The sequence below is a fragment of the Lathamus discolor genome, chromosome 6 (genome assembly GCF_037157495.1).
Source record: "Lathamus discolor isolate bLatDis1 chromosome 6, bLatDis1.hap1, whole genome shotgun sequence".
Taxonomy (NCBI): domain Eukaryota; kingdom Metazoa; phylum Chordata; class Aves; order Psittaciformes; family Psittacidae; genus Lathamus; species Lathamus discolor.
In genome coordinates this window covers 62,193,499-62,217,002 of record NC_088889.1, presented here as the reverse complement: position 1 = coordinate 62,217,002, position 23,504 = coordinate 62,193,499, and the positions used below count along the sequence as shown (strand labels likewise).

General features: G+C 38.6%; 1 protein-coding gene across 4 annotated transcripts in view; it reads left to right on the top strand.

The window, feature by feature from the left end:
- The window catches only part of SYT9 (synaptotagmin 9), an 83,145-nt gene extending 60,161 nt beyond the window's left edge, over positions 1–22,984 (top strand). The window contains exons 4-8 of one of the 4 annotated variants that reach the window (XM_065683193.1): positions 6,329–6,449; positions 7,501–7,672; positions 8,286–8,415; positions 8,987–9,143; positions 10,202–10,285. In XM_065683193.1, coding sequence (XP_065539265.1) covers positions 6,329–6,449; positions 7,501–7,672; positions 8,286–8,415; positions 8,987–9,094 — 531 coding nt within the window. In that variant the 3' untranslated portion in view covers positions 9,095–9,143; positions 10,202–10,285. Of the gene's footprint in view, positions 1–6,328; positions 6,450–7,500; positions 7,673–8,285; positions 8,416–8,986; positions 9,144–10,201; positions 14,246–22,593 lie in introns of those variants that run through there. The other 3 variants (XM_065683195.1, XM_065683194.1, XM_065683196.1) reach the window with 3 other exon arrangements.
- The last annotated feature ends 520 nt before the right edge of the window (positions 22,985–23,504 follow it).

The following is a 23,504-nucleotide window of genomic DNA, read 5'->3' as shown; positions in this document are numbered from 1 at the left end:
TAATGAAGAGTCCCTTATAGGGACAGCATCCTTATAGGCCCCCTTTCAGATACTGGAAGGCTGCTATGATGTCTCCATGCAGCCTTCTCTTCTCCAGGCTGAACAGCCCCAACTTTCTCAGCCTGTCTTCATATGGGAGGTGCTCCAGTCCCCTCATCATCCTCGTGGCCCTGCTCTCTACTTGCTCCAGTAGTTCCATGTCGTTTTTCTGTTGAGGACACCAGAACTTTGATTCTAAGATGTCATGAAAATAGAATTTTCTGGTCATACTTTCTCTATTCATCTTAAAATGTGTAATGAGAAAGCAGCTGGCACTCTTCTAGTCACATGCAAATCAATTAAAATCAAACATTTCTAGAGTTTTTCTCAATATACATTTCTCATAGATATAACTCAAAGTAACTCTATGATTAAATAATCAAAAATGTAAAGCTAACTTCATGAGTTCATCATGTTAGATACTTTAGATTTACTATAATTCCCAAACAGATTCAAAACAGAGTCTCAAAGTTGTTTAATATGGTATTTGTGTATTACTTGTGTCCTGGACATGTACCTCAACTTAGATCTGAGTCTAGACTTCTCAATACAGATGAACAACTTAATAAATCTAATATCCCCAAAACCGGATAGCACTCCTTAAAATGTTTTTAATTCATTTATACTCAGCACTTATACGTAGTATACTTAAAATATCTTCAGCAGAGTGAGGCTCTTCTAACATAAATCTTTGCAAAATTAAACCCCGCACATTATCAAATATTAGAATGATGTTCACTAAAATTCGTCTTGCATTACAGAAGTATAATTCCATTAATTCCAAGAAAGATTATGAAATAACTAAGAGGATTTATTTTTTGTTTAAAATAAAACTGTATTCTTCAGCTAGGAGGGAAAAAATGAGAGAATTTAATTAAATACTGGTAATCAATCCTTTCTGTGCTTTAAAAGCTCAAATGATAATATCTTATTTCATGAAACCTCTGAAATTTTCCTGTTTTCCAGTGACCTTTGCAGAGATATGTATAACTGCAAAAGGAGGTCATATGCTAAGTTAACATTGCCTGAGCTATACAGCTCTGACATAGCAATAAGAACTTATAAAGTCCCTAAAATCACTAGCGCCTTAAAATCGTTTTTCAACAGCCACTTTAAAAAAAGTGATCAAGGGCACCACTGCCTGTGAATGCTCCCATTAATGGTAAGTTGATGAGATGCATAAAAATGCATCAGAGCACAATCCATAATTAGTCTTATTTTTGTAACATACCAGAAAAGTAAATAAGTAGTGTCTGTCTTTTTATAGCTGGGGAGCTGAGGAACCTGGTGTATTTGAGACATATGCTTTAATTAGAATGGCACAGGCACTACATGATAGCAAGCCTGTCACAGCTTGGCTGCTCCAGAAATAAAAACCACAAGTTTCAGAAAACTGTGATTGCCTAACTGGTGGACAGCATACCTTCTCCTAGAGAAGAGGCAAAAGGAGAAATTGGAACCTATAATTTGTGTTGTTTCCTTTCATCCCTTGCTGCCTTTTTTCCATGATTTTACATACCCGTTCTCTGCACCCAAATGTATTTGTGAGAAGGGAGAGGAGAAATCTGATCCCAAATATCGTACCCGTTTGTCAGAAACAGCTCAACAACCAGGTAACTCACAGGTTTCACTGAGAGGGTTTGATCAAGCCTCAGCTTCTTAACAAAGGCTACAAGGAATCAGTGTGAAGCCATTTAAGGGGCCATTGTCATAGTCATCTTAAAGATTATACATCTCCATGTTCAGTGTGCTGGGTTAGACTCAGGTGACCAGAAATGCTTTCTGGGAAAAGCAGGAACAATAAACCTTTAGGTAGAAGCCACTGAAAATTACTCGAGCAGTATGATTTTTATGGTACATTAAATATTTCCACCAGAAATGGAACAAGAAGCATAATGGGAAAGGGAAGTCTTATCTCCATGCTCCTAATGGCAGTGAAAAGGGTCCTATCTATCTTAAGGTTGCAGTACAGGATTCATTCCCTTTGTGAAGATGCAGTTTTCAGGCTAACCTTGTGATTTACCTCTCCAGTTTGAACTCTCCAGTTTGAACTCTCCAGCTGACTTCTTACCCAGTACTGAATATATCTAACTCTCCCAGGTAACACCAGGAAAAGTTTGAAGGAAGAAACTTGATGATCTTGCCCTGTTGAATAAAGGGCTGTATTAATAGAACAAGGGCTCAGAGACAAATCTAAGAGGGATTATCAGAAATAGGCTGTGCAGCTCACTGTAGGACACACCTGACAACATTGAAGTACTCAGCCATAACCCCAAGCGTGAAGCTGAAGACTGGGGCACTGGAAAAGATGACACCAATCTTGTTCTACATTTTTAGAATACAGGAATGAGCAGGTTATAGATTAAAAATGGAGGCAGTGCTTTCATCCTCTCAATGTGGACAGTTTTTGAGGACAATGGGAGAGGAGCCTGGACTTTAGGCACATTTATTCAGTTCTTACAATATGCTACTTGCTGAAGAGGACTAGAAGAAAAATTATATAGGCCATATTCATATTGAAAATATCATTGTTAGAATTTAATTATCTCTTGAATATTTTATTGAAGTTATTAATACTATTAACCAGCTTTTTGGTCTGATTATGTTAGGGCTGACCTGGTTGCTCTGTGATATGCACAGTACAGTCTTACCGCCGCACTAAATAAAGATAGACACAAATTTGGAATGTACAAAGTGCATGACTTGATAACCTACGATATTATGAAATCTTTTCCTAAGCAGGAATTTTAGAATGTGTCTCTGGCAGTGTAATATTTATATCACCACATTTTGTCAAGCATACACAGTAACATGTAAATACTCAATTCAAACAGACGCATAATCCTTGCAGAAGATCCTGCATTCTATGCTTTTTAATTCTGTTCCTTAAGGCTATTTCTTGGTAATACAGTACACCTCCAGTGACAATCCGTGGCTTAAGCCATGTGGCTCAGTGATTTTAAACCAGTGAAGATATGCAATAATCCTCTCTGTGCTCTGTTACACAGACCTCAGTTCTGTTAAGAAACTAAATTTATTACAAAGGACCTGTGTTTACTGGGTGGAAGAGTCATTCCTGCCCGCAACACCACTAATCTCCAGCCAGAGCATGTTGCCTGTACCACTGTACTTACCCAGACGGATGAACACTCACAAGCAAATTCTGTGGTGCAGTCACAGTTTTTGCTTCTCTTTGAAGAATATTCCCTCCTTAAGTTGAACCCTGAAGCCCCAGAAGCAAAGTTTACAATGTTAGGAACAGCTGAAAATGTTGCCCTTTCATTACAGAAAATAGGGGTAAGCAGGGTGGAGTAGCCAGAGCACTGGGAAAAGCTATCTTTCCCAAGTTAGAAGAAGATCTATCTTTCCCATATTAAGAAAACATTTGCAAGTAACCAGTATTATGGAGTAGTAGTTAATTCCCTACAAATCAAAATGAAATTGTGAGAAGACAGGGCTTTTTTTCAGACTCAGAGAAGGATTTGGATGCCAAAAAGTTTATTTCTTTCCTGCTGCTGCCTCCAAGCTTTCCTTCAGTTTCATTCTCAGACTTCCATGGTTAGATTACTGCTAGCATTGGCTTATGAACAGACTGAATCTCACAGTCATCTGTGACCTAGTGCTATGACACATCCAACTTCTAGAACTGGAAAAGACTGAAGAAATTAGAGGCTCTGTTTCCAGTTTAACAATATTTTTCCTGTACAATGCCCAGTGCAATTTTTAAAAAAGCATCAACGAAGTATTATTGTCATTGCAGCATTTGCTGAAAAAATGCAACACAGTGTAGGTGGTGATTATTTTTCAAGCATAAGGCAAAGCTTGTGTATTATTATGGCATAATTCCTAACACTACATTCAACACGTATGATCTCTTCTTTCCTAACCAGTTCATTTATGCAGAGGGTTAACTTTTTCCCCTGGAATTTGTATCTAAAATAACTGCATAGTAATCCATTTACCTGTGAACACGTTGATAAGAATTAAAGAAAGGTTTTAAAATGTTTATTCAGGATGACCAAGTCTGGCATGGAAACTCCATATTTGGTAGTAACTGCAAAGTATTTACAGTACTCGCATAATGAATTATCTTGTCACCATGTGGATCACTAGAGTTGTATAGAGAATGACTTTGCTGTGGTTGACAATATCCAAGTATATCAGATACAGAGTTAAAACAGGTGTTGCCTCAGGGCTTCTTTATGTTCAGGGAAAACCTGAGTCAACAAGGCTGTCTTCTCCTGAAAGTTTGTGGCTGATTCATCAAAAAATAACCTCTCAATCAAAATTTGCCATTGACAAATTCCCCAAATTGCAAAAAGGTGGCTTCGCTCAATAATTTCTTTAAATGTCTTATGAAATTCTGCTCCCCTCAAGAGTTCCTGCATGACAGAGAATTCCACAGCTAGAAACCTCAGCACCTCAGAGTTGGGGATGTACACTGAAATGCTGGAAATTGTTCTTCCTCACAAGGGAAGGATAAGTGAAATCTCTGCTTCCTGTTCCCTAGGTTATAGGAACAAAGCTCCAGCTGACTGCTGGGAAAATTGCAGAGATTAGTTATTCCTCTTGTAATGTTAACTGCAGGTGTTAGCTAAGAGAACTTTCTCCTGGATGTGCTGACATCTTAGAGCATCACCTTCTCAAACAGCACTTTGAAGCTTTCATAGCCCAAGCAAGTCAGTGACACAGTTTGTTGCAGCAGGACTGCTTCCAATTATGAGCCATAAAGAGACACTAAACAGGGTGAGTCATATCAGCCTTCTTGATATCGTCACAACCTTTATTAGCTTTACGGCTACCGTGAAGCACTGATCTTCAGAATTCAAAAGATGATAGTTGATGAGGTCAAGTCAGGGTTAAAAGATAGTTATTACTGATAAAGGGCCTATATCAGCATCTTTCTCTGTCAACATTTTTCTTCAATAATAGCACAAGGAAAGTACTTATTTCTGTACTAACGTCCGTGTTTTTGTTTGGTTGGGTTTTTTTTTCCTTGCGTGAGCTGAGAACTGAAGAATCTTCTCTTGAGCAAGGGGCTGGGCCAAGGGTTCTCCAGAAAGCCCTTCCAACATAACATTTTCTACAGTTCTGTGACAGGGATTCTTTCTGTCCTGCCTGTCTCTCCTCCTAACTCATGAAGCTGCGTAAAGTGACTGTATACGGTGTGGGCATTGGTCTGTACACCACCTAGCTTAGAGACAAACACTGACCTCTTGGGTGCATTTCAAGGTATTTTCATTCAACACCCTTCATTTTTTGGTGATTGACACAGAAGGAGCCAGCTTGGGAAAGGAAGTGAAGCTATTGCACTAAGTGGGCAAGATACACGTATTCCACAACAGCTGTTATTTCCCTTCCTTATAAAGCCTAGAATGTAGCTTTGAATTTGCTGGACAGAGTAACTTTTTTAGATAAGAATGAAACATTGAGGTTACAGGAGGTAGGTCTATGAAAGCACCCCTTCACTGCCCTGTCAAAAAAAAAAAAAAAAAAGCAAATCAAATCCCAAAAATAATTTAATACAATCCTTTATTCACTATATTTTTATACAAGAGATGGATTTTATTTAAAAAAAAAAAAACCAACAACCACCACAAAACAAGAAAAAACCCCAGATGCTTTTGTATGAGAAAACATGGTTTTCTCATTTTCTACTACCTTTCTGAAACCCTGATGCCACTGACACAGGAAAGGGTTACAAACCATTCTGTCAGTGAAAGAGGTGGATAAGGTTACAAAAGGGAGCTTGTCTATGCATGGCACAGCACTCTACTTCTGGTGGAGACTGTCGCATTACCACAGTGACTTCACACCTACCACACCTCGGTTTATGCAAGCTTGAGAGTTGCATAAGGCTTTGACCTGCATAACCAATGTTTTTTTTTTCTGTGAAGCTCTCTATGGGTATCCTTCTGCAGACCAGGAGAGGCACAGAGATCTGGTGCAGCTTGTCAAGGATACACGCAAATCACTACAAACATAAAATAGAACAAAGACTTTCTAGTGCCCCAAGTGTATCTCATCACTTAAATGTGTTTCATCTCCAAGTACTGAGTGCTAGAAACTGTAACCACATTTACGCTTGAGAATTCTGGCTGTCTATCAACAAATGTTGCAACCTTCTATGCAGATGGATGTCTGGTTTTTCAAATATATTTCAGAATGAGAATTCAGCTTTTGCTTGCATAACGGTAGACCCCCAAAGGTATATTTTTATCTTTAGCTCTTGTCATGGGTAGGAAAGTTGCTATTATTGCTTCACATTAGCTTTCTTTCCTTGGAACAGGATAACGTGGATCTTGGTGACCTGATGTTTTCACTCTGCTACCTTCCAACAGCTGGTAGACTGACTATTACAATAATAAAGGCAAGAAATTTAAAAGCAATGGATATCACAGGAGCCTCAGGTAGGAATGAATTTAATAGTCAATGTGGATTTCTGTCCTGTTTCCCTCCTGAGACACAGAATCAGCGCTGTCAAATCCCAGAATGATTTTTGAGAAGAGGGTTCTACACTGCAAGCTCTTGAGTTACTGGAGTACAGGAATTTCAGAGAAATAAATAATATATTTCAGTTTGCTCCATTGCAACCAACAGTTTAAAATAACATGCTTATAACAAGACTTCAAGATTATTACTTCTAAAGTCATTGTGATTCAGAATAGCACAAGTTAGCTAAACTGTGTTCATAACCCTGGGAAATTGTACAGCAGACTATTTGTTACGGCTGTGGCACAGAGGCAGACTGACCCTCTCTAACAGTCTCCCAGAGCCATGGAGCCAATGCTGCTGTTGTTGGTGTGCGGACAAAACAGGATCATCCCAGATTCCTTTCAGCAAGCCTTTCAAAACTTGATGATGAAAACAAGAAAGTAATTTAAATAAGAGTTCATAGATGACTTTTAACTACTAGCAGGGAGTTGTAGAGCTCCCAGAAAGGAGCTGCAAATAATTACCTTTTTTTGCTACAATTAGGGGTTTAAACTTACTTATAATTCTCTTGAGAAATAGAAGCCACTAATTGTTACACTCTTAATTATTTTAACCATACATCAGTAAATCCCACTGTGAAAAATATTGTCATCTTCTGTCTGTCCTGCAAATCTGCACAAGTAATTAGGCTGTTATAAATAGGCTGATACACAGGCTGTTGTATAAAACAGTCATGTATAACACGGTTCAGTGGACATTTTAATACCCTTTGAGAAGTTGGGACACAACACAGAGCTTCTTGAACCTAAATTTTTCATTATAACCAGTCAATCAGGTAAAGCTTTCAAAGCTCTACTGCCTCCCAGGCATTCCATGGTAATAAAGAAGCTCAAATTCCGGTCAGGTCCAGGTGATTGATTCTGCAAGCAGGTATGGGCATACAAGAAGGCTGCTCCCTTGATTTTCCATTTATGTTTGCTTAAAAACAGCAAAAGAAAACCAACTTTGTTCTTATGATTCACACAGATCCCTACGTGAAGGTTTCTTTAATGTGTGAAGGAAGGCGACTAAAGAAACGAAAAACTTCCACCAAGAGGAATACCCTTAATCCCGTTTACAATGAAGCCATAGTTTTTGACGTCCCTCCCGAAAACATTGATCAAATTAACTTGTCGATAGCTGTTATGGATTACGACCGGTGAGATACCTGTAGCTGTCAAATAATATCATCTATTGATTTACAGAATCTTGCATAGTAGTTTTGCATCCAGAAACAAAGCTATATTTTTTTCCCAATAAATGGGAAATTGTCATGTTGAGTTTGGTAGAAGACTAAAATTTCTTGTAACACCAGGCAGAATTTCCTTCCTAATTTTTAAAATACAGATTTGCATCCATAACTGACATAACTAAGCTGCATATATATCTACCTGAAATAACTGAGCATATCAGAGAGTCGACACACTGGTGTTCTGTTTTTCCACATTTCTCCATTTCTAAAATTGTGGTTTATAGCTTATTTGTATTTGCAACTAATTACAGAACACAGGCAACTAACTTTTTATGTTTTCAGGCAAAATTAAGAAACAAATGCACACAGACACACAGTGTGTGCTATAATGGGGAAAATACTAAATTGCTGTGATTAGTGAGAAATGCAAAGAGCAAACCTATGTATTTTATAGTTCCTTATATTTTTCAGGCAATAATTAATTCTAAAAACCAGTGATTATGTTTTTAATGAAATAAATAAATGATATGGTTCTAAAGGTAAAATTTTAAGAAAAAAATATTATGGAACATTTTCACAGTGTAGGTCACAATGAGGTCATTGGAGTATGTCAAGTAGGCAACGATGCAGAAAGTCTAGGCCGTGACCACTGGAACGAAATGCTGTCATATCCTCGGAAACCCATTGCTCACTGGCATCCCCTTGCAGAGGTAAGATTTTTATTTCTTGCTTCCCCATTATTATAATTGTGAATATTCTGCCGTATGGCATTAGAAGTTGGATGAAATTTTATTAACAAAACCAAGATCCACATGCATGCACTAAAACATAGAAAAGGGCTCGGAAACACTGATATTAAAAGTCAGACATAACACGCAAGTTAAGTCTGCTCCTTTCAATTTTAGGGAGAGAGTAATAAATGTATTTAACATATATACATGGGAAAATGAGCATTATACATTGGATTAAGTGTTTGGTTTTGCTTTTTAAATAAGATCTTGGGTAGCTTTCACTGCTAATTGATATAAAGAAATGGACCTTGTTTGCAGAACAACCAAGACCTATTTTTTTATATATAACAACCTAATATGACTTCTTCTCTCGTAACAATATATCATCCATGCCACTAGCACATCTCGAGGGATGCCTAACTGCACTGAAAAAAAAATGTTTAAGTGTCTCTGGAGATCTGAGGTGCTGATAAGAAGCGACACAATCAGAAAAGCTTTTTAAGGTTCCTATGTTTTTTTTGTTTTGTTTTGTTTTGTTTTTTGTCTTTAGGGCCCTATTCAGCAGAAATGTTATGCAGGTCTTCTGCGCTTGGATGGCTGCCGAAGAGGCTTCCTCACCCTTTTAACCTATTCAGCAGAAATTTGGCATTCCTGTTGAACTCTTTCTTAGCCATATCCTCAGGGGCTATTCCACAGAGTCCAGTGGGGTAAAGATGTCCTTTTAATCCCTCTGTCTAATCCTCTCCCCAATACAGGGAATACAAATCCTGACTCATGGTACACAATTCGTCAAAGATCTAACTAAATTGCTTCCTAAGAGTTACCATCACTTACTTGTATTGTTGCTATCACTGGCTAAAGTCAGGCAGTAATCCCAGTCAAAAGAAACTACTGTGTTTTAGCTACAATGTTACCCCCAATGCAGAAGGACAGGAAAGACCATAGTATTCATATCAGGCCACAAACGATGCCATAAGCACCTAATATACAGAGGCAGAGAGTTTGCAGCCTCTCTGAGTATACTTTACTCATCAGAGTGCAGCCATGTTACTAGAACAAAACTGTGGACTTCACCTACTTGTCTGTAAGCACTAACCCTAGGTAGCTGCATAAATAAATTGTTGGGCAATAGGAAGATGCTAAAGATAGCAAAAAAAATCACAGTCTTGCCCTGTGTCCATAAGCAATTACATTTACTGGTGCCTGGGACCACAACAGCACAGATTCACCAGTGAGAACTTTGAGTGCTCCCAGGCTCTGTTGCAGTGGGAATGCACCATACCTCTTCAGTACAAGGGTGCTGACAACAATTAAGTATGCTATGAAAGAAGATCGAGCAAAGTGGGGGAGATCTGCCTATGTGATTGTGCCCTCAATGGCAAGCTGTGAGCTGAAGTGCCGCATTTGAAAAGTCTACCTGGGCATTTGGGAGCTGGGTTTAGAAAACTCATCACCAAGTTCTCAGTTGTAGCCAAGCATAAATAGGAATGGCTTGACATACATGAGGAGTAGTGTAATTGTTACCGTTTCCCAGAATACGAGAAGTGTCTCTTAGCAGAAGTTACCTACATCCTTACATCCAACCTGTCTTCCCTCTGATAAATTTTATTGCAGCCAGAGCCCACAATTAGGTTTTGACAGCTCTTCCCTTCTTACAGGCATCCTGTTCTTTTCAATACATGCCTGGCTAACTTCCTTAGATTGCATTACTGTGGATTGTTTTTCATGTCACTGAGCTAAACAGAGACATTTTTTTCCTTCCCAGGAATCAAGTGGGGGAGGGTGTCCAGCGCATCCAGGCTGTGCAGAGAAATATATACACAGCATATCATTTTGGTTCCTGAATCAGGATTAGACTCAGCGAGAGCTTCTGGAACCTCTGTGGCCACAGCCATAGGACCCTGAATATTTGCTGAATAGGACCCTCAGTCTTCTACTGTGTGAAGAGCTATTGGTTTCAAGTAGCATAATGTTATCCATTTATAGCATTAATTCTCCAGCTGACAATATTGCTACTGAATAGATTATTTGTGTGGTCGTAAGCATTACCCAAATTGAAGTCATAATTTCTCTTCATTAGAATAACCCAGGTTTTACAAGCAGCATGATAGCAATGAAAACCAACAAATAGGGGAAGCAAAAATAAATATGGTTCTTGGATTTGCAAAAAAAAAAAAAAAAAAGAGTGCAGTATTGTGAATGGATAGCTTTCTAAATATTTTTTCAAGAATTACTGATATTTATTTTTTTATGACAAGTTGTGCTCTCAGTCTCATTTGGTGCCTCCTTTCACCTTACAGGAAAGCTATACATTAATATGATTCTTTGCAGAAATCCTTCAAATCTGAAAAACTGAAAAAAGTTCTGTTGGGTGAGAACAAGATACATATGGTATTTGTAATGACAGTATGTTCTTTTAGAAAGGAGGTAACCATCTGTGTAGCAAGGAAGCTGTTAGTCCTCAACCTTTGTAGGTGATTTTCCAGTCAATGTTTCTTAACTGTGTCCATGACTCTGCAAAAACTTGGAAACATATTGCAGGTGGCTATGCTCTGTTATACCAACAAGCACACACATGTGCGGGCATGTGCACACACACACACTGTCATTTTAAAATGCTGTTCCAAATATATAGTGCCTGTGAAGACTTTCTCTATTATTTGTAGTACGATTAACAGAGCTATTTTACATGATGGTATATTGTAAACGCCAACAAATTCTGACCATTAAAAAAAATAATCCAAGCACTGAACTCTTTCACATGATGAAATCTGTTTCCTGGAACAAGAGCCCCTGGGATAAATTTTTGCCACTTAGCCATGCATGGAGTTCTCTCTTCCTTCAAATTTTTGTAGGGAGAATTTGATTGAAGTTTTTACATGAGAAATTTTATTTTAAAAATGCAAACTCGAAGTGTGAGTGTGTTATACAATCCCAGCGTAGTTGCCTGATACGTACTTAGCAGGTAGGGAGCCCATAGTTTGGGTAAGCTGATGTGTATACCCATTGCTTCATGTCTTGTATGAGTTGAATGGTCACCAAGCATTTTGGATTTACAATTTTCCCAACAGAAATATGCATGCGCAGATTGAGTAAAATATTTGAAGTTTTGATCCAAATTCTGAAAAATTAGTTTTATAACTATCAATGAGGATCTTCTAGAAAATCAGAATCTCTGTTCAGTGAGCATTTACAGTAGCATCCGGCAAACCACAAAGGCTTAGGGGTGAGGAAGAAAATTAATTTTTTATTAAATTCTTCTAATTCTTGCTGCCTCATGACTTGCAAATTGTCACTCAGGCTGTGGCATTGCCACATGCTTTTGAAAAACATCTGCCTTTTCATTGCAGTTCATATATGAAACAATAGCTATTTTCTATATTTGGGTACTTTACTCTTCACCTTTATACCCCACTTAACCAAGGCTATTCCCTAGACCCAAAATATTTTGCTGATATGGTTCTGCTGGGACAGTAGAGCGCTACTGTCTTTGGACTGCAGTACATTGCAAGAACAGAGGATATGCTGCTACAAAATCACCTGGAAAGCCAGAGAAAAATATGATCCCAATACTCTTTATTCTTTCTTTTCTGATCTACGAATCTCAGAGGTAAATTAGTAGAAGTCTCATAAGAATAATTTCTAAGCTGCAGCCTTCATTTGTTTTCTTATTTCCTGTAAATACATAATTATGCTTTATGACAAGTATCATAATTCTGACACAGAAAATTCCTTAGAAATGCATCTCAAAGATTTTAATCCCACTTCACTCATTAACAACATGCTATTACACTGTTACTTTTAGTTTTCCATAAGAAACCACCATGCCAGATGAAATGAATTTTTTTATAATGAAAAAACAGCGACACTGATGCACACTATAATAGGCAATTGTGTGATACTCCCATGCCAAAATACTCATAGCACAACCCTTCTGCAGTCGAGTGCTCAAATATTTCTTTATCTGTTTCCGCTGAAATCACAAGACATTAAAAGCATTTCTATTATCTTTTGTTTACTTTTTCTCTGTAAATAATCCTGGCAGTGGACAAACACACATGCATCTCAACGTGGGGAAGCAGGGGCTACCGGAACAGAAAGCAAATATGTAGCATACAAACCCCAGTGCTCAAACTGTTCCTACCAATCAGTGCAGACCAGCTTTATATGCCAGTGGATCCATAAAGCACCAAAGCAGTACATGTAAGAACCTTGTTATATAGAGGTCAACTTTAACTACCAGTAGAGGAACTGCTGGTTCAATCCAAAGTGAGACAACAGTAAAAGGCAATGCAAAGGAATGAAAATAGAGGCCCACCCCTCTTGGCTTGAGGGGATAGATGTTGGGGAGGGGGGTATTGGTTGTTTCGGTTCTTTTCTTTTTGTTTTGGTTTCACACACATGTTTTTAAACACCAAACATGATATGTAGCTATATTAACATGAGCACTGAAAGTTAGAGGTACAAGAGAGATATTTACATGTTTGTCACTCGGCAGCATTGGAGCACTGAAGGGACCTATTTGCCATTAAAAAAATAAAAATAGCTGCAAACTCTCTTATTGCTTTAAATGTAAAAAACAGTAAACAGGAAGGGAGAAAGAGGAGTAGAAATGCAGTTGAAAAATGTTTGACAAAGTTAGGAATATCTGAAATCACTTTACTGTTAATGCATTTCGTTTGAACAGGAAAGTGAAAAAATCATGGACTAGGTGACTTGATCTGAAATGTAATCAAATTAAATGCTTTCTTCACTTCAGAACAGTGCATTGTCAAATGATTACATCTCAGTATCAAGTGAAAAAGCAATTATTTTCATATCTAGAAGAGAAAAAGCATGTAGAGAAAGTAATCCACAGTCCTGCAGAATTTAATAGAAGCCCTCTGTGCTGGGAAAAATGGCAGCGGGACAGACTTCGTAACAGCATCATCTTGCTGTAATTGGAGCAAGGCCTTGCTTGCAACCCTAATTCTGTTCTGAAGTGGTAGCCTTACAGTATGTGAACTGAGCTGTGCAAGGTATGAATTATCTTCTAAGGGCACTGCACATGGCCGAGTAGTTTCAAGAGCTGCTTTTAGAGTTAATTTGTAATACAGTGGGTTGCTCAAGGGACTACAGCTGCAAGTTATCCAGGGTCCTGCAGTTCTCTGAAAGGACCTTCATCTCCTTGAAGGTCCATAAAGTGCACTAGTCCGGATGGCAGTGATGGACACTGTTCAGGAAAGGTATCATCAGGACATACCTCAACTGATGACTGAACACAGCACACATGGCAAAGAGGGGAAGCTGACATGAGGACTTGTAAGCATCTGGGGTGTTTGTTTGTTTGTTTGTTTTGTCTGCGTTTTTTAGTTCCTCCTTTTGCTCAATGTAGACATTGTAAAACCGGAATGTTTTACTCAGTTGCATGCTGGCCAGCTGTCATTTTTAATACCCATTGCAAAGGTGTGTGAAGAGAGGTGTGTTGTTTTGGTATACTTTTGTTTTCTATAACACATGTACATTGTAGTATACTTTATGATTTCTTGTCCAATAAATAGAACTGCTATCTCTATGTTTCATGTCTAATTTTGGAGAGTAGAGCCATACCTGTATCAAGGCTCTCTCAATTAGGTGAGCATTTTGTTCATTTAGTAGAAATAATGCATGATTCCTTTTGCAGTGATGGTTTGAGGGACAAAAAATTTCTTAATTTTATAATATGTATTACAATCTTCTAAACACAAGTAAAAATGTACCGTGATTTATTTATATAAATCTAGTCTGAACAAATAAGTTTTGATCTAAATAAAAACTCTGTGAGAAATTGTGCAATTGTAATTTATTACTATTTTTTAATTAAAATATTAAAGTTCAAGTGATTAGTCAGAAAGCCAGCAAACACTTTGGAATTGTTTTAACTCAGTTTTTTCTCCATAGATGTTGTGTTTTGATAAAATAAATGAGACCAGAGAGACAAAGCCGTTAGCATGACAGTTACTTGACAGCACTTAAACATAATTGGGGGGGGTTGGGTACTGAAATCTCCTCTTGTTTCATCCCAAAGCCACAATCATCATTACAGAATGATTTTTAAAGATACCAAACATGAATCTCATATATACTTAAGAAAATCAAGATGCTACAGAAGTCCTTCTACCAAGTGACAGTGTGTTAAATTACCAAAATTAGTATTTAGCATGGCAGGCTAGCAAAATTAGCAATCCTCCTGTCAACACCTGACATGTAGCTCGGGGAAAATCCCAGTGGTCCCCTGGCAGAGCCCAGAAACAAATGGAAAAGAGAGCACAGATGTATCTGGTCTAACCACACAAACCGCACCCAGAAATGTGATATGCTTGTCCTTTTTTCTTGTCTTTTTTTCACACCAACTGAAATTACATATCTGTCAGCAAGGGTTCTAAATGTGTGTGACGTCTGATTAAGATTGTCTCTTTAGGGATATAATCAGTCTCTTGTCAGCTGGAAGATACAGGCTAGCACATTAATAAAGGGCAGCTGACATACAAAATTTGGCACAAAGTAATTTCATGCAACTAAGAATTGAATATAGTTCTGTTCATTTCTTGGAACTATTTGATATTGCAGACACATGGAAAAGAAACAAGAACAGGCCGTACTTCTGAAGTCGATGTTATCCTTAATAATGGTAGCACCTTCAGGTCCTACATAGATTCCTATTTTTCTGCATTACAAACAGATACCTGTGCATGGTGCTCCAGACAGCTGGCATGCTAGATAACAAGAGAGGTGGAAGATTAACGAAGGATACATGTATAAGCATTTCATCCCTGGCAAGGAATGTAGTGCTAATTATCCCACTCTGTCCCGTAAGCTACTATAAGAGTAGCTATAACACTCCTACAGCAGAGGGGACGTATGAACTTCAAAACCGTTTTTAATGTATTTCAAAAATAGTTTTGCATGTTTCCATTTCTTTGTTAAAAAGCAAGCAATACCCTTTCCTCTGTCAAAAGAGGTCCATATATGTCTCCTTTCAAGACATTTTTCCTGCATAATCACCCTGTATGTCTTTATACATAGCCTACAGACTTGAAACAAAACTCCAGTAAAACTGGAACAGCTGAACAACTGATTTCAACAGCCTGATAATGAACTGAAAGTGAAAAGCCAAAGGTTGAGAATCCTCACTGAAAAAGCCTGATCAATATCAAATAATGCATCTCACATAATGCTAAACCTGAGAAGCTTAGTGATCCTGCACAGCCAGTATCCAGTGAGATGAAAATTAAGGGAGACACCTTGTTAATAATAAGCTTTCCTAGCAGCTGACTGTGACTTTCCACAGGGGAATGCCTGGTGAGGGTATGCAACAAAATTTGTCATGGTGCATCCTGACAGAGTGTTCTCTATGTAAGCAACATGAAGGTTTTTATAAGCCTTGTATAAATTCTAAGCAAAATAAGAAACCACCTTGTTTTCTTGAAACAGTAGATTGGTCAGGGTTGAATTCTTCCCCTACATGGGTTGTGCAAATAGGAAGTTCCAACACTCATAACTGAGACCCAACATTGCCCCTCAGTAGTGACAAAAGCAAAGTATTTCAAGTCACCGTTTTTATAACCCTGATCAGTATTCTAATATTGCCATTTAAATACCACCAAATAATTTACTGGCTATATCATTTCCAAATTAATTAACCACACCATCCAGAAGGTCATGGCCTGAAACCACTTAATAATTTGCAAATAACCATTAGTGAATTTATGTTCCAATACAAGCTCAAGTAGGAAAAGCTGTAAATTTCCATAATGTAAGATGAGCCTCTGCAGTCTGGTTCAAAGACACTAAAAAGAGCAGCTTTAATATTAAAGAATCATTTTTAATTGTGAGAAATGTTAATAAGCCTTACTCAGAAAAACAAAATTGTATATTTTTGGTCAGTTAATAAAATAAGTTTAGGCCATCATGAATGGTAAAAGACTTCCTTAAGTGGTGCTATGCCTCAAAGGTAGCAGAAACCTACTGTAGACATGGGAGGGTGATTATACCCATTCCAGTACCACACAGTGCTAGCAACAGAAACTGGGAACAAACATTAATGCATTTCTTGCCTTTTTATCCAGCTGTTTGTAAATGTTTCAAGACTTCTTTTTCTATACTACTTGAACTACTTGAAAAGTTAAAGAAGTGGATTGAAACAAGAGGAACTCTCAGTATGGCACTGGAGCTGAATCTCCTCTTGGTAAGAAAGAGCAGGAAATTGTTTCCTCCTACTCTTAGTTTAGATCCACATTAAATCAAAATTAATTGTTCCAAACACTGTCAAACAAGCTCACTCAAGAAAAGAAATTCCTTCCTTTCATCAGGAGCATCTTTAGGCGTGGCTCTGCTGAACCACTTTTTTGTTTCCTTCAGTCTGAGACTTGGGGTGACATTCTCTCCCTCTCCCTTTTCTGCTATCACCTTGCTAAGGCAGATTAGCGCATTTCAGCTAAACCTTCAAAAGTTCTGGAGCTTTTCAAACAAGATCTAAGACACTTTGCCTTTGAAATTCTATTGCAAGTAGAACTTACATCTAAGTTGCATCTATGTGTCTGCCTAACAAATTTTCATTTAAATTGTCCACTGGTTTTACTGTGGGTTTTTTTCAACTTCTGATAGCTGCCTTCTCTTCCCTCATCACCTTTCCCTCAGTGACTTTTACTGGACAGATTACTTCAGTCATTTTCATTCTTCATATACGAGAAAACTTTCCCCCAACACATTGATTTCTCCTGCAATTTTCCCAGTAAGACCAGGTCCACCAGCCAAGGCCGGTAATGAGCTGTTTCAGCCTTTACTCACGTGTTGTCTGCTATTAACTCTCAGAAATAACATTTTCATTAGAAATATTGTATTTTGTCTTCACATAATAGACCAAAAGTGTAGGGACATAAGGGCTGCTACTGAATGTCATAACATGGTAGAATAAATTGCCAGATTGCAATTTAATTAGTTAGTAACAGCCATGCCTGAAACACTTCTGATGAATGCTGCAAAATTGAAGGTGATAGCAAATCATAAAATCAATAGCTACTCATATCTGCTCCTAAGGACATCAAACATTTGTCGATAATATGAATTTTAAAAAAGTACATTTACAAAATATTTCAGGCCATGACATAGCTTGAAATGTCAGAGCATTCTGACACTTGTCCAAAGTAATGTTCAGGAGCACAGAGAGCAAATGCACAGGCAAGAGAACTGTATTTAGAAAAGGTGTTAGCTGCCATAGGATTCAGGTGAACTGACATACTTATGCTATCCAACTGCCCAAATAACAACAGTTAATTAATAAATACCTTCTGGAAGTTTCATTTAAACCAAATGCACAGCAATCTTCTAATACTACTGGCCTTAAAGAGGTTTGTATTTACTGCTCTATATTAATTTCCTTTACCCTTTGCCACATGCTGTACCTTCTTATGAACTGTTTCAAAAAGGATAATTACATGAGAAAAAGCAAGAAAAAAACCCATGAAATCTCTAAATCATTATTTGTTTGGGATTCTTGAGTAAAAATCACATTTTGGGGGGTAAGACAAGTCAGATCTTCAACCTGTGAGGAACACAAAACATCGTGCATTTAGTACAAACGATTGCTAGCTACTTGCAGAAATAAAAGAATTAGCTCATTTTCTGTTCTGTCAAGAACCTATCATACATCCTTTTAGGTATATCCTTCTGAATCAATTCTTGAAAACATGCATGGAAATGGTATGTGTACAGTATGCATGCTCATATGCCATACAAAAAGAGCACTCCATACGTATATCAGAGAAACACCCAAGTACATAGTCAGCCATGGAAAACAGAACTAGGGAAACCCAAGTCAGGCAGGCTAAGTCTGTTTTGCTTTAGACAAAACTGTAGCTCATGTATGACGTGGGAAATATCAAACCAGCTTACAGCCACCACTGCCCTTCTCTCCTAAATTAGTTTCCTGTAGGAAATCAAACTTTTACTCACATCTCATGTCTAACATACTATTACAGGAATAGCTTTCACAATGCGTTAACAAGCCTCAATTTTTATCACGAGTTTACCCTGACTCTTCCAAGCCCTCAAATACCAGCACACAGTGATTTTTATGCAACACAGTCTTCAACTGAAACCTGAGCTTTTGGACCCAAAAGATTCAACATAAAGCTTAAAAAAACATAGTCCCACCAAAACCACAGTCATGCTCCATGACAGTGAACCCAGATAGAGATTATTAGAATTATACAGTGCTTCTGTAGCAATTCATGTATCTATGCATGATGCCACATTACCTTAAAAGTGACTTTAATTCATCTTTCTGCTTTAAGTGCTCCAACAGTGGTTTTGTCTGTTTTGAATTTCAAACTAAGTGCCATGGATGTGATGTAGACTGTGCCTAAGATAGCATCCAGGTTGTAATTACTGCCTAAGATCTAAATTACAAAAACCTGTCACACCATGAAAAGATGTAATTATCGGAAAGATCTTGTATGCACAGTTTGTCCGCATGCTCAACCATCAATTAAATCATTACGACCTAGTCCTGCTCATAAATAGAATTTCAAAGATGCACAAATTCCTTAACGGCAAAAATTTGTTTCCAAGAGAAAAGTTACCACATTTATTGTGTGACTTAAGAGAAGTATATTTCTGTGAAGATCAGGGCTGCAAGTAGAGTTTTTATGTCTTTCCTCAATGAAAGGACATACAATTGCCAAGTTGCTAACTGAGGGGTAAAATCAAATATTGTTTATCCACTGCAGGTAAGTGGGATAAAAGCCAATTCAACTCAAACCTATGTGCAATGCTGAGTTTTGTAGAATGCCACACAAATCCCATCTGCATCTGCCATCACCACTTCAGTCTGACAGCATAGCTTTTTTACTTTAGAATTTTGCCCAGACTTCCAGTTTCTACCTTCTCTAAAGTAAATCTTTTTTTTTCCTGCAAATAGATTGTCGTGGTTTAAGCCCAGTTGGCAACTCAGCCACTCCCTCACTCCCCCCCCCCCCCCAACCTTCCTCCCTCAGCTCCCAGAGGGATGGGGAGGAGAAGCGAAAGAATGTAACTCCCACGGGTTGAGATAAGAACAGCCCAGTAACTAAGGTATAACACAAATCACTGCTGCCACCACCAATAATAATAATGATAAGGGAAATAATGAGGGAAGAGAATACAACCGCTCACCACGTGCCAACCGATACCCAGCCTGACCCAAGCAGTGATCTCACCCTTCTGGGTAACTGCCCCCAGTTTCTATACTGGACATGACGTGCTGTGGTATGGAATACCCTTTGGTCAGTTTGGGTCAGGTGTCCTGTCTCTGTTTCCTCCCAGCTTCCCCTCCTCCCTGGCAGAGCATGAGACTCAGAAAGTCCTTGGTCAGAGTAAACGTTACTGAGAAACAACTAAAAACATCAGTGTTATCAGCGCTGTTCCCAGGCTGAAAGCCAAAAACACAGCACTGCACCAGCTACTAAGAAGGAGAAAAATGGCTGCTACTGCTGAACCCAGGACATAGCCACACACACCTGACATTTGTGAAACCAGATATGTTTACCAAACGAACAGGACAGTAGAACAGTAGCAGAAACACACAGTAGTCCAGGGTTTTGTGTCAAACAAACTCAAAGGAGTGGTATATATTTGAAGAGACTAAAAAAATATTCTTAGTCTCTTCTTGTTCTCTTTCCTCCTACTGACACCATTTCTATGCCAAATGTGACAGCTCAGAAGCAGTATAACGCCTGGGATGCTCTGCAGGGAGTCAGTGGAGAACTCAATGCTCCCTTCTGGGGAATTCGTAGAAAGAACCCCCAGACTAGAGCAGGTGGAGGAGGCATTTATTCTTCTATGATGGGCCTTTACAGCCTTCACTCTACTCTCAGAGCCTTGAAGCTGCTGGAAAAACTGTGTAAGAGCTTTCTTTTCCCAGTTTTTTCCCTTCTGATGCAATGTCTAAAATACAGATCTTCTCTGACACAAAGACTTCTTTTTCTCCAATGTAACATATTCTTCATCAGTTTACTGATGGTCAAAAGGAGTTACCCAGAAAGGGAACTATTATCCAACTTTCCCTACTCTCATTCTACTGACTTCAATTTTGCTGCAGTTATATTGTGGTAAGAAACCTGTGAAACAGTTTCAACAGAAGGCCAAGTGCAAGGTCCTGCACCTGGGTTAGGGCGTTCCCAAGCACAGCTACAAGATGGGTGGAGAACAGGTTTAAAGCAGCCTTGAGGAGAAGGTCTTGAGGGTGTTGGGTGTCGAGATGCTCACCGTGACCCAGCAGTGTGTGCTTGCAGCCCAGAAAACACCCTTGTCCTGGGCTGCGTCACCAGCAGTGTGACCAGCAGGTCAAGGGAGGGGATTCTCATGCTCTACTCTGCTCTGCTGAGACACACCGCCCCCCACACACACACACACTCCTTCATCCAGCTGTAGGGCCCTCAACACAAGAGGGACATGGACCTGTTGGAGGGAGTCTACAGGGTGCCATGAATATGCTCCAAGGGCTGGAGCAGCTCTGCTCTGGAGACAGGCTGAGAGAGCTGGGCTTGTTCAGCCTGGAGAAAAGAGTGCTCCAGGCAGACCTTAAAACAGTCTTCCAATACATAAAAGGGTCTACAAGAAATCTGGAGAAGGACTTTTTACAAGGGCATGTGGGGATAGGACGAGGGTGAATGGCTTTAAACTGACAGGGGGGAGATTGAGATTAGTCATTAGGAAGAAATCCTTCACTGTGAGGGTGGTGAGGTACTGTCACAGGTTGCCAGAGAAGATGTGGATTCTGTGATTATATGAGCCACGTAGACATTTTTATTAATTCATTTAAGATAAACCTAGCTACTCTGTTTACTTTTCCATAGCATGAAAAAGAGCCTGGGAAGTCAGGTGAGCAGCTGGTTTGGGTTTTCACGTACCTAACCTACGTTGTACAGCTAAGAGAGACTAATGCTAAAAGATAGCATTATTGAAGTCACTAAATTTCTGTTGTCTGTCAGCTGGCAAAGTACCTCAATGGAAACTACATACCTGTGTTTGAAGAAATGTTATTCTGATCCATTTTACTGCTTAAGTCAAATGTTCTCCAGCAATCTGCAGAGCAACTTGAAAAATACGTTTACAGTTGTGTCTTTTTTAGTAAGAGATCAAAAAGTTTTACGACTATTTCAAACTTCACATAATCATTATTATTATTCAGTGGTTATGTTCTGATAATTCTGCAAAGTTTACCATGTTAGGCGTTAGAAAAATGCCTGACATTGTTTCCAGTATGCTAGCTGAAGAAGCAATCACCAAACATCAGGAAAATGAGTGAGAGAGTGAGAATCAGATGACACAAATAGGAAGAGACACTGGCTACTTACATGCACATGGAGAAAGAACTTGGACTGTACTTTTAACTATTATGGTATGGCCAAGAGCCACCTAACTCTGGATCATTTTTCAGGGGACAAGAATGCACACATGTTAGCCTGCATCATCAGTGGCCATTAATACTCATGAAACACAGATCTGAAATGCTTAGTCCTTTTCATCCGAGTGACAGACACTCACCCAAAAGCTGAATGAGTGGCTGGGGTTCTGGGTGGGGTTCTTTTAAAAAAGTACATCTATCCCTTGTTTTATGCATGCCTGTTTTGTTTTCTTTTTCTTTTATTTCCCTCTAGATGTACGAAGTTTCAGCTTGTAACAGTTCCATTTACTTCAGGTTTTCCTGTACACTCAAAAATCACAGTAGAAAACCACTGTGAAGACTCCAAAGCTGGGCACTCATAACCTCTGCAGATTTCTTCTCTACTCATTTGTTCCCAAACTGTGATGAATGCTTCTAGGAGTGGCTAGTAATAATTAAAGTAATAATAGCAGTTAACATATGTGATCTTTCCTTTCAAATCTGAAGTATTTGAGTACTCCCACAGCATGCATAAATATATATATGGATATATATGTGTGGCATCACTGAAGGGGACTAGCATTCTAGAAGAATGCACTGGGCACAACAACAGCTACATGAAGTAATGCCTCATTTCCACTAAGTACCACCAATACAGAGACCTCAGGGCTTTGCAGTATTTCCATTGGTCTACCTTCAACTATTAAACACAATCTTTATTTGCTAGGTAATTCTATAAACAAATTCTCTTTAATGTTATCTTTTTTAATTAGATCAGTCATAAGTCTGTCTTCAACTTCCTGGTGTCATGAGCAATGGCCATCACTACCGATTATGAAGAGGACACTGAAGACAACGAAGACAACGAAGGTCACCTTCTTCTATCATCTATTGTCATGCCATTCACAATGTCTCTGAAAAAAAACCTTTTGCTACATTTCTGAATGTAGCAAAGAAGAATTTCTGAAAGGCAAAGATTTGGGGTTTGCTGAACTGGTTGAATGAATTCGAGCATTAGTATTGACAAATGTATGCAATCTGATATGAAAATTATGTCTTCAGTCACTGACACTTTTTTTCATGCTACCTACTCTGAGCATTCTTCTACTGTGCCATGATTTCTGTTCTGGAAATAAAAGTTAAATGCATCTCCCTTAAGCCAATAAAATGAAAAACACAGGGCATATCTAGGATATACCAAGAAAAATACTGTGTATGTCTGTTTCTCATCTCCAAGTAATCTTATGTCATTCATCCTTTTACATGTAATTTCCTCCTTCCTCTGTCTCCCTGTAACTCCTCTGGCTGCACATACTTGGAATATTCTCCCTGGGTATGCATATTTTCCATTAGAAGAATATTTCTCCTACAGACACATAGAATTTATTCAAAATCTGTCCCACTAATCATGTCTCCTCTAGCAAGATGTATTTCAAAGGATAGCCATTTTCCTTTATCTTCTCAGCAAGAAGTAATGCTGCCCTTGTTCCTCCCTACTGCACCAGAAAAGGTCCCCCAGAATAACACCTTCATAGGATGAATTTTGCATGGATCATTCGTACAAATGTGAATATTTATACAAATTCATAAAAATGTGTTTGAAGCTGTAAGTCTTAAACATAACAACAGAAATGAAGATCAATGACAGATCATTTCCAAGAGGCATAGCTGCGAGACTGTTTCT